Source organism: Phascolarctos cinereus, unplaced genomic scaffold (genome assembly GCF_003287225.1).
Source record: "Phascolarctos cinereus isolate Bilbo 61053 unplaced genomic scaffold, phaCin_HiC Scaffold_4;HRSCAF=312, whole genome shotgun sequence".
NCBI classification, from domain to species: Eukaryota; Metazoa; Chordata; class Mammalia; order Diprotodontia; family Phascolarctidae; genus Phascolarctos; species Phascolarctos cinereus.
Genome location: NW_027555847.1, coordinates 421,121,026 through 421,133,721, shown reverse-complemented (window position 1 = coordinate 421,133,721; position 12,696 = coordinate 421,121,026). Strand labels below are relative to the sequence as shown.

Genomic DNA, 12,696 nt, shown 5'->3' with positions numbered 1-12,696 from the left:
TATAAAGCATTTTAAAGTTTATGAAGCATTTTGGTCATAATATGAGTCAAACAAATTGGATTTCTGGATGTGACATGTTTGTTTTGGCCAATGTGAAAGAAAAGGTCATAATAATGAAGAGAAAAAAAATGGTCTTTGGAAGTGAAGGAATAATCTTCCTTTATTTAAAAGAAAATAAAATCTAGAAATAAAAAATAAAGCAAAGGTTATAATAAAGTGATAAATTTCATCAAACTGTGATATTTCTTATAAGGAGGAAAGATAATTTTTCTTTCATTCCCTCTTTGCATCTTTGTCTTCTCCATTCACACCCACCATTCAATGGTGACTGAGTCTATTAAAAGATTTAATTGGTATGTTAGAGACTATAGTATTTCAGGAAGAAAATTTCAAATTGTGAAAATACTAAGTCTCTAATCAACACCCTCCAGGCTATAGGCCAAATTATCTTAATTAAGTGTCAGGAAAATCTAATCCTATATAAAATAAAATTGAAAGACAACTAATCAAACCAGTGAATTGAAGTTTATTCAACTAACTCTTTGGTTTATAGTACCTATTTTTAGAGAAGCCACATACTATTTAAAGTACATATTCTTTTTTAATTTATTTTATAATGAGCCCAATGGAGTTTCTAAGTAGTTCCTTTTCAGCATTATATAACTACTTTCCATGAAGGTAAAGTGCTATGCACTTGTGTTATAATATATGGAATTTAGCTGTTGAAGAACTGTAATGTTAGAAAACTTATCTGGTTCAAGTCAGATGAATATATTTATTTTGATATCAAGTGTACCAAAGCCAAATTAAAACAAACTAATGTTCTAGTTTCTCCTCAAGCCCCTTATAAATCCTCCCTCATCTATATTAAAGGCCCATTTTTCCATTTATAGGATTATACTCAGCTCTATAGCATAAGTTATTCTTAGTTACACATCTATATCATTTGACTTAGATTATTATGGTTCAAGATCTCCTCTGGTTTTTGGTCACAGCTGCCTGGGCATTTGTGATCCTGGGTATAATTCCTTGGTATTGAACTCCTTTCTGAACATGTACAGTATTTTTTTGATGTGAAAATTCTGGATTTTGGCTAAGACATTCCTGGTACTTTTCCATTTGTGATTTCTTTCAGAAGTTGATCAGAGTATTCTTTCTATTTATGACTCATTCTCTATTTCTAATAGACATGGGAAGTTTTCATTTATGATTTCTTAAAATACAGTCACTAGGCCTTTAAAAAAATCATGGTTTTCAGGGAGTCTAATGATTCTCAAATTATGATTCCTTGACCATTTTTCCAGGAAGTTGTTTTTGATATGAACTATATAACATTTTCTTTTTTTCCCAAAATTTTAATGTTTTTCCTGTATTTTTTTCTCTAATGAAACCATTAACTTATGTTAGACTTATTCTAGTTTTTAGGCAGTACATTTCATGAGTAAATTTAACACTTTCTCTTTTCATCTATTTATTATGTCAATTCTTTCCTCAAGGACTTTTTTATGTCTTACTTTTTTTCTTCTGGGTATTCATGCATTCTTTGTGGAAATTTTTTTTTAAATATGAATTTGTAGCTGTGAGAATTATTCGCTCCTACTTTTAAGATATCAGTAGCTTTATAATAATTTTCTATGCTGGTCAATATTTTCTCCTACTCTAATTCTTATATCCCTTTATGACAGATCTGTCCGCTGCCTAACTGATACAATTTTGGGTAGTTGCCCTTTTTGATCCTTTTCTGGGCCTCTTGGGTTCCCATACTGACTTCTACCTCCTGGAATTACACACACCTCCATCCTTGGATATTGAAGTTTAATGGGTTACAGCCAAAGAGTTAAAGGACCCCATATCTTTGCTGTTAGAGCAAAGTAAACCTCTTTTTGTTAATTCTTCAATTACCTGTTGTTGCCTCTGTTCATCCTAATATTGAAACTGAGCTAAGAAAATAATGGTATTAAAACCAACTGAACATAGGGGGATTAAGGAAACATAATGGGGATTTTACTTGAGTTATTGTAGAGATACCAATGAAGAACACAGGGAGTCCAAAACTTATTCCTGACCTTTATAACTGACTCTTCCTTGGAACATGCCTCTCTCTTACAGAATCCCTTATATCACCTTTCTTTTACCACTCCAGGCTGTTAATGTCTGATAGGCTATTATGTTTTCCGTTGCCATTTGGATGATGATCAACTTGATTTATTCGAAGTCTTTGCTGTTCTATGATTTGTAGTCATAGAATATCAACAGAATAATGTTGTTTAAAAACAAAAGATTGGCTTTTATTTCAGAGATTACTTGAGATCATTAAAAAAAATACTTTGAAGTTTCCTAAAATAATTTAGCCAGCCTGCTCTGCTCCTTTAGTTTAGTTCTGGACCCAGATTTTTACTCATGTTAAGTGTAGGTCTAAGAAGTACCAATTGATCAACTCTATGCATTACCAATACAATTACATATCATAAATTCAATAAACATTCATCTACTTGCTTTTTTTTCAATGTAGATGATTAGGATAAAATGGCTTTCAAGTAATTAAAGATCTTATTTATATACCTCTTCATTTTCAGAGGAGGAAGTTGATACAATAAGGGAATTGTCACTTGTAAACAGGAACACCTAGAAGACTTCATTGAAAAAGGAATCCTCTTCCCATTAGACATTGCACTAGACATCTTCTGTGGCTATGGCAAAGGCATTTTGTGGGCATTGGTCACTTTGTTTTGTAATTTGCTGAATAGTAATAATCAGAGGGTTGTCACCCAAAGCTGTTTCTGATATTAAATATTTCAATGAATTTCAAATTAATCATGTTCAAAATGCAAGTAACCATCTTTCCTCCTAAACAAATCAACTTCCAATTCAACAAATTGAAAAGAAATCAAAACATTTTTAGATACCTAATATGCACAAATTGTTACGCTAAGAGCTAGGGAAAAAATAGTTCCAGCTCTTAAAGACATTTTTTTTTTTCCTGGAGGATGGAGATAGGGCATAGAATATAAGATGTATACAGATGAATGAATGCAATGTAATTTGGGAAAAGAGAGAGAATTAACAATTATAATTTAGGATAGAGGGTTAGAATATGGGAAAGTTTCAAAGAGGAGGCAACTTTTCAGCTGAAGTTTGAAAGAAAGAGGCTTCTCAAGGTATCTGAAAATTATGTCAGTTGAAGTTGAAGAGAGATAGCCTTTAGGTACCAAAATACTTTCTGATTTCCAAATTGATAGAATTGAACTGATAATTATAAACAAAAAGGAAATAAGTTCAGAAAGAAGCAGGTTTACATAAAGATAATGGAAAAATAGAATTTGGGAGTGTGTGGGAGCAGCCTGATATGGTGGAAATTTCTGAAGATATGTTAACAGAGGGTCTTGGTTTAAATCTTGTCCTGGACAGTTAGGATCTTGGCTAAGTCATCAGTCAATCAACAAGGATTTAATAAGGTTTTACTATGTGCTGGGCATTGCATTAAGTACTGAGGATACAACCCAACGTGGAACAACAATAACAAGAAAATGGTTTCTTCCTTCAAGGAATTCACTTTCTAATGAATTTTGACCTCTATCACTTTTTGTTTGTTTGTTTGTTTGTTTTTGTCATTAGACAATGGGATTAAGTAATTTGCCCTTGGTCACAAGGCTAGTGTTATGTGTGAAAGGCAGGATTTGAACTCAGATCCTCCTGACTCCAGGGCCAGTGCTCTATACACTGTACCACCTAGCTGTCCCAACCTCTATCACTTTTAAGGTTCATTAGAATTCTTAGTCAAGCATGACTTATTGGAAAGAATAATGGAATGAACATAGTTGTTGTCCAGTTGTGTCCAATTCTTTGTCATTCCATTGGGATTTTCTTGGCAAAGATACTGGAGGAAACTGAGGCAAACAGGATTAAGTGATTTGCCCAAGGTCAAACAACTAGTAAGGATCTGAGGCCAGATTTGAATTCCAGAAGACAAAAAGACTTGGTTTCTTCATCCATAAAATGAGAAAAAGAAGAATTTTACTACTATATCTGCTGAGATGTGCCATACAGTGCCTTTCTCTCTCTCTTTTTTATAGTATTTTTCCCAATTACATGTCAAGACAGTTGTTAGCATTCATTTTTACAAGGTTTTAAGTTCCAAATTTTTCTGCCTTCCTCCCTCTCCCACCTTTTTCCTAAAACGACAGGCCATTTGATATAGGTTATGCTATCATGTAAAACATAATTCCATATTAGTCACAGTTGCGAAATAAGAAACACATCAAAGGGTAACAAAAAACACACAAAAAAGTGAAAAAAGTATGCTTTGATCTGCATTCAGAGTCCATGTGGGTAGCATTTTCCTTTGTGAGTCCTTTCTACTTGTCTTGGAGTATTGTATTGCTAAGAAAAGCTGAGTCATTTATAGTTGATCATCACACAATGTTGCTGATACTGTGTATAACGTTCTTCTGGTCATTTCATTTTGCATCAGTTCATACAAGTATTTCCAGGTCTTTCTGAAATGTGCCTGTTCATTATTTCTTATTGCATGGTAGTATTCCATCATATCCATATATCACAGCTTGTTCAGCCATCCCCTACTTGATGGGCATTCCCTCAATTTCAATATTTTGCTACCACAAAAACAGCTGCTATAAATATTTTTGCCTATGCAGGTTCTTTCCCCTTTTTTATGGTCTCTTTGGGACACATCTAGTAGTGGTATTGCTGGATCAAAGGGTACACACAGGGTATGCCCTTTGGGCATAATTCCAAATTGCTCTCCAGAATCGTTGGATCAGTTCACTATTCTACCAACAATGCATTAGTGTACCAATTTTCCCACATCTCCAACATTAATCATTTTTCTTTTCTATAATATTAGCTAATCAGAGAGGTATGAGGTGCTATTTCAGAATGGTTTTAATTTGCATTTTTCTAATCAAAAGTGATTTAGAACACTTCTTCATATGCCTACAGATAGCTTTAATTTCTTCATCCGAAAAATGCCTATTCTTACCCTTTCACCATTTATCAATTGGGGAATGGCTGGTATTCTAGATTTTACTCAGTTCTCTATATATTTAAGAAATAAGGCCTTTATTAGTAGCACTGGCTATAAAAATTATTTCCCAGCTTTCTACTTTCCTGATAATCTTGGTTAAATTGGTTTTGTTTTTGCAAAACGTTTTTAAGTTAATGAAATCAAATTATCAATTTTGCATTTCATAATGTTCTCTATATCTTATTTGGTCATAAATTCTTTCCTTTTCCATAGATCTGACAGTTAAACTATTCCTTGCCCTCCTAATTTGCTTATGGTATCACACTTTATGTCTAAATCATGTGCCCATTTTGACCTTATCTTGGTATGGATTGTGAGATATTGGTCTATGCCTAGTTTCTATTATACTATTTTCCAGTTTTCCCAGCAGTTTTTGTCAAATAATGAGTTCTTATACAAGCTATATACATATTAATGAACATTCCCATTATCGAAAAAGCCAGAAGGCAGAAAGAAGTGGAAGATAAAGGAAGGTAATCTCTTACTGAAAAAGAAAGTGGTCTAGTTATGTGGTGACAGACAGTAAAGGAGAGCCTGATTTTTGTATTTGTGGCTTCTATATGTTGGGAGACCTAGAGACCTTCCAGAGGTACAGCCTCCATCCTTCATGGAAGATCAGTGGAAGTAGATGGACATAAATCACACAGCATGGCTGAATTTCAATCTGTATTTTTGAAGGGAGTATTCACATCAGGGAAATCACATATTGATCAAAGAATTCAAGTAAATGTTTTTAAATTAATTTGAGAATTTACCTCAACATTCCTTGAAATGATTTCTGTTCTACTTGGTATAGCTATTTTTTCAAATAAATACAAATAAGAGCACTTTCCATTTTAAATTGCTATTTAAAAAAATCTTCATCTCCCTCCAATACCTTAAAGCTTTGGGAAAGATTTTTTGAAGATATGCACTAGGGAGAGATTATTTGAAGAATTATGTCTTAAAAACAGAACTATTTCTGATCAACTTCTCCATTTGTTATTTTCCAAAACCATTAAACAAAATCTACTATATTTTGCCATCATTGATTCTCTTCTGCTCCTTATACCAAGCAGGAATAAATGTTAGTAAGGTTGCTCATACTGCCGAACTGCCCCACCTCTGATTGATTGACTAAAAACAAACTTCTGGCCACTTAAGACAGATTTTGCAAATATTTCTTCCACAAATGAAGTGTGATGTCTCTAAGGTATATGTTGCTGGATGGAAAAGTTAAAAAGAGCTCACTGACTTACAGGTAGTTTTTAGAGAATTGTTAACTTTCTTTTGCTTTGATGTTATCAGTCACCAAAAGAAATGCAACTCCACAATACAAAAACTCCTTTGAAGATGATAAAATAAAATTTTTAAAGTTCCCTTTATTTAATTTTCTTGTTTTTTTCTCCTTTAAACAGTTATATTAGTGTTAAAGTATGAACAAGACATTTGAAAACAGATTTTCAAGTTTTGTTAACACAATCTGACTCATTTTCTCTTTGTTTTCTATAATATAGGTACTTTTTTTCCCCTACCATTCAGGTAACAGCTACTTCAGTAATTTGCAACTAACATTTAGCAGGATTTGCAATTTGTTTATCCTGGAGATGAGTTATTCCTGTCAGAATTTCATGGATATTGCATTTTGGTTTTACAGTTCTGCTGGTGAAAATTTACGGAAAAAAATCTAAATTAAGGATGTTAGATTTCTACTGCATAAAATTATTCATTTCCCATTTTCTGTTTTATTTTTCTCTTCTTAAATATCTCTTAAAATGTATGAACTTTACAATACATTTATTTTTTAAAAATCAACATCTAGTGAATGGACACTTATGTGTCTCTCAAGTAAACTGCAATTTTAATTATAATCTTGCTACAAACTTAAATATTAATGGATACCTGTAAAGACTAAAACAAAATGTGATGTGTTGAAGTAAGTCCACAAGTGAGAAAGTGAGAGTTTCATAATCTTTTGGTTCAATTAATCAATTTGTTGTCTTCTTAGCCTTGCATCAATTAATTTGAAACAGTCTATAGCTCCTTAGTCACAATCACATCAAAAATTATTTTAAATTTATCATTGGATCCTTTGGCATATACACAAATATGAATTTTAAAGACAGAAGGCATATATTACTTGAGATTTTTTTTCAACCTCTCATTTCATCATATCAGTGTGGAGAATTGCTTTGTGTAGAAACATCCTCCACACAGGTAGGTTTTAAATTATCTTTTTTATATAGTTTTACAGAGTTCCTTTAGACACACTACAATAATCAATGATGTCATATTTTCACAGTTAGCATGTGCTTGAAATTGGACTTTAACATGGGTCTTCCAAAATAAAGATAGATGTATAAAGGATTTTCGTAGTGCTTACTCCATATCAGGAACTATGCTGAATGCTAGAAATATAATACAGGCAAAGAGAAAGGCAGTTTCTCCACTCAAAGAGCTTGCTTCTTAATGGGAGAAAATGCCACATAAAAGGAAGCTTAAAAGTGGAGGGGCAGCATGTGAGAAGGTAAATGAAAAATGACTTCCTTCTAGGAGTTTTTCTAACTCCAAGGATGATCCTTTATCTACTACATCTGTCTGTCTTTCTAAGGATATATACAAATCCAGACACATAAAACATTTCTTGTAAAATATGTATCTTTATTGAAATTTTAGATAGAATTCTAAAAATCTATCAATTCGCTAGTTGAAATTCTGCTCTCAAATAATTGCATTTCCATTCTTCCCCTTAGATCCAGGGTTTATTTCCTAGGTTTTTTTTCAGTTTTCTGCCAGGACACATATGGCCTTATCAGAAGTGACAGACAGTTTAACAGCTACTAGATTAATCTCAAAGAAGTTGTAAACTTCTGGCCTAACCCCAACAGCAAATTGAGCTCCAGATTGGATGCTCTGGGACTGTTCCCACCTTAGTCTTCATCCACTTTAGCATAGATATTTAACTCTAAGTTTATATCTGCTGCTTTAGGGGTAACATGGCTCTTATTTAGATCAGACATGACTTATACACCTGATGGTCTACTCAAACATCCCTATGTCACACTTTTATAAGCTGCCAAAATAGTACTTTCAATATTTTTTAAGATGGAAATAAAAATTCCAGTTTTCCACCTAAGACCATGATTGGAGAGAAACAGAACTGCTGCTGCTACTGATATAACAAAAAAGTTAGTAGTTACTAAAGAAAGTTTCCATTCCTTTATTCTTTTTTTTTCCTGGTTTTAATGTTGAAATCATTTTGTGATGTAGTAGCATCACAACAATATAGTAAATTAAATTCCCAAGAAAGGAATGACAATGTAATATTGGCTAAAACACAATATGGACATTGATTCTGTGGCTTGTTCTGGTCCTGAAACTTTATATTGCAAGGAGATTTTTTTATAAAATAATTATTTTATTAATATGTTGTCTTCATAAAAAATACATAGCATAAAGATTATTTGGCCAAATAACTTGTGAAAGAAAACTTTTAAAGGATATATTTTCACCATTGATTTTCTTAACCAATAACTTTGTTTCTTGCAAAATCATAAGTAAAATCAGTTTTACTAAAGTCAAGACACCATGGGAAACTGAAAATGAAGCATTTCCACAACAAAACAATAAAATCATACATCTATATATAAACATTATGATATAACATTATGTGATATCAGTATATGTTACATTATATCCTGTCTTTTGCAGCTGCACTCCAATTCTGACAAAGGTGATGGATCAGTCAAATATATCCTTACTGGAGAAGGGGCTGGGACAATATTTATCATTGATGACACCACAGGAGACATTCATTCAACCAAAAGTCTAGATCGAGAGCAGAAGACTCACTATGTCCTGCATGCCCAGGCAATTGATAGATGGACAAACAAGCCTCTTGAACCTGAATCTGAATTTATTATCAAAGTACAAGACATCAATGACAATGCACCCAAATTTACAGATGGACCATACATCGTAACTGTGCCAGAAATGTCTGACATGGGTAAGAAAAATTATTTTTCAATTAAGTAATTAACTCTTTAATAATATGTCTGGAAAAACCCACTAAGACTATAAATGCTTTTTTATCTCAATATAGGATTATGGGAAACATCATTTACATTAGAAGCAAAAGCTCACAATCATTTTTAAAGAATTTTTTTCTGTCTTTATAAAGAGTGTTACAAGCAAATAGTGCATTCGGTATATACCAGGATACTTTTTAACTGAATTCCAGAGCCCTCATGGGTAAAAAGCAACAGAAATTAAAAAAAATCTTAAATTTTCAAAAACTTAAATAGTTTATGTAATTTTGAATGCCTTTTATCATGTAAATCATCTGTGTAGAATGTGGAGAGCATACTATAAGTACAAAAAGAGAAACCTTTTTTTGGTTATTTTTTAATATGCTGAGATTATCTTTCCAGATAAAGAAAAGAGGAAATCTACCTAGCAGAAAATTTCATATTAAGCTCTTATTATTTATGCTTTCATTTGACTGCTAATAGAGTAATATTACAGTTTGACATATAAGTGTCTTGAGAGGAAGGGTAGTTAAAGTTATATTGAAATGTCAAAGAACTGGCAATATTTTCACTAAGGTAGCTTTTGAGCAAATCCAGCCCTGAACAATCGGGTCTGCACCCAAATACAAATGTTCATTATGACAATAATTCACATTTGCCCAGCACTTTAAGGTTTATCAAGTATTTTTCTTATAACAACTCTGTGGTATAGATAGTAGACATATTCAATTTTTTTTTCTGATGGAGCACCACAACCCTTAAGAGGTTAAGTCACTTGTCTATAGCCATGCAATTAGTTTGTGTTTGAAATAGAATTTAAACCCAAGGCTCAGAAATACAAGTTCAAGGCCCTATTCATTGTACTAAGATGATTATGTTTTGTTGTTTTTGGTATTCAGCCATTTTCCAGTTGTATCTGACTCTTCATTATCCTATCTAGGGTTTCCTTGGTAAAGAGACTAGGGTAGTTCATCATTTCCTTCTCCAGCTCATTTTACAGTTGGGAAAACTGAGACAAACAAGGTTGAGTGAGTTGCCCAAGGTCACACAGCTAGTAAGTGTCTGAGACCAGGTTTGAACTCAAGAGGATGAGTCTTCCTGACTCCAGGCCTGGCAGTCTATCCAATGTCCCACCTAGCTACTACTTATCCATGAGAGTGGAAGGCAAAGGGATTTATGATTCAACATAGAAATCACAGTCTTAATAGAAACCAATGAAGACATATGGAGAGAACAAGATATTATTCTAGTCCTAGAGGAAGAAGACTAATGGGCAAGGAACGGAACACTCAATCAATAACCATTTATTACATATTTACCGTATGCCAGGCACTATACCTGAGTATACAAAGATAAAAAATGAAACATTTCTTGCTGGCAAAGAACTTGCATTCTGTGAGGAAGATAGCATCTACCTATGTGTGTGTGTGTGTGTGTGTGTGTGTGTGTGTGTGTATCAATGTACACAAACATATATAATCGCAAAGTGGCGGGAGAACAGGTGGGCTCTAGCCTCTGATAGGATCAGCAAGGAAAGCTTTAGATAAAAGACAACACATGGATTCAGGAATAGGAAGCTAAGACAGAGCCTCGACAATTGGAACAAGATGATGAGGCAGGTAACATAGTTGATGGTGTAGTAGTGACTTCATATCCCCTCCCCCTTATTAGTTTCTGTAAATACAGAAATCTCACCCTGAACCATTGTCCTCATTCTTAGACAAACTGTCAGTTGTCCAACTATGGGCAATTTGTCCCATTAATTGATATTTATGCCTCTGGTGATTAACTACCCTGTCCCTTTCAGTCCATTAAATGTAACTAAAGTACAAGGTCAGGACAACATCCATGGCAAGACCAACTTGATAATAACATATGTCATTGTTCTATCAGAGACAACAAGGCAGCACAGTGGACTTGGAATCATGAAGATTTGATTTCAAATCTGGTCAATCTCTGACACTTACTGGTTACATGACTAACCCTGGGCAAGTCATTTAACGTCTGCCTACCTCAGTTTCTTCATTTATAAAATGGGGATAACAATAGCACCTATTTCCCAGGGTAATTGGGAGGATAAAATGAAATAATAATTTTAAACCCCTTTTCAAACCTTAAAGTACTATATAAATATTATTCATTATTATTTTAATTAATTCTATTTTATTTGCCTATAAGCAGGATCAGTCTCAGAGTCTAGGTCAGACCTAAATAGACCCAAGTTAGGACTATTTGAACCTCATCTAAACTTATAGGTGGAATTTAAAATGTCTTCATTTGTAAAGACTGTAGGATCCCCAGGGGCAGAGAGCCAAGCAGATAGTTCGAGGATCCTCTTTAGTGCTGAACAGTTGAGATTTTCAATTTGTCACTTAATTTAACATGGATGTATGTTTAGTAAAGAGTTTCTCAATAATGAGTTTATACAGACAATCACATTTTCATTGGTGTTAATGTATCATTCATATAGGAGATACTTTGGCTTTCAGGTAGGACTAATAGATTTAAAACCATCCTTAGTTCTGGCATTTTGTTGAACAGATCAACTTTTGTTTAAAATTAACTAATAATTTTGCAAATTTTCCTTAGCCAAGATGTTTACAGAAAATCCAGCAATTTTTTTCCCAATACATTATTTCAGAGATTTTTCATGTAGCAGAAAAATGAATATTATTATGTCATTTGTTTCTAGATCAATGATTTTAGTAATATGATATTTTTAAAAACAATAAACAATTTGCTTTATTATGGTGAAAACTATGAATTCATTTCTCTATTTATTATCTACATCCACAATATCTTTCACTTTTCTTGATGTTAAACTGACAGCTCCATAGATCATAGAACCCAAATTGTTTTCACATAAGACCTGAATGAAAGAATTCATGAGAATTTTGATTACTTTATTCTTGTTTTTAAGACATCACTTTGTCTTTAATGACCAGGCTTAAATATAGAGCCACTTAGATTTTAATCTCATTTGTTTATATGAAGCAAAGAATGGAACTAATAATGATGATTCTGTATTTCTTAACTTCTGCCTCATAATTTCCTTGCCTCCTTCAAAACTCAGTTCATATCCCACTTTGTTCATTCATCTATTTATTTATTCATTCATTCATTTGTTTGTTTATTTGTCTGTCTGTTTGTTTATTTGTTTATCCATTCATTCATTCATTTACTTTTTAATTTATCCACCTATTTATTTATGTATTTATTTATCTATTTATCTATCCATTCATTCATTTGTTTGTTTGTTTATCTATTTTGTAAGGCAATTGGGGTTGTGACTTGCCCAAGGTCACATAGCTAGTAAGTGTCAAGTGTCTGAGGCCGGATCATATCCCACTTTCTATATAAGGCCTTTCCATGTTTCTCTAATGCCTTCCCCTCTGGGATTAAATTGAATCAATAACTAGCATTTATGTGACTTCTACTATGTGCTCATCACTTTATAAACATGATCTAATTTGATCCTCACAACAACCTTGGAAAATAAGTGCTGTTATATCCCCATCTTATAGTTGAGGAAACTGAGGAAAAGGAGCTAAGTAACTTGTTTCCAGGGAAATATAGCTAATAAGTGTCTGAGGTTGGATTTAAACTCAGGTCTTCCTGAATATAGTCCTAGCACTCTATCTACTA

At 33.0% G+C, this 12,696-nt stretch overlaps 1 protein-coding gene across 1 annotated transcript in view; it reads left to right on the top strand.

Moving 5' to 3' along the window:
- CDH18 (cadherin 18) overlaps positions 1-12,696 on the top strand; it is a 414,410-nt gene that overhangs the window by 69,671 nt on the left and 332,043 nt on the right. Inside the window, exon 2 of the mRNA XM_078153324.1 lies at positions 8,735-9,029. Within this exon, the coding sequence (XP_078009450.1) occupies positions 8,735-9,029 (295 nt within the window). The remainder of the gene's footprint in view (positions 1-8,734; positions 9,030-12,696) is intronic.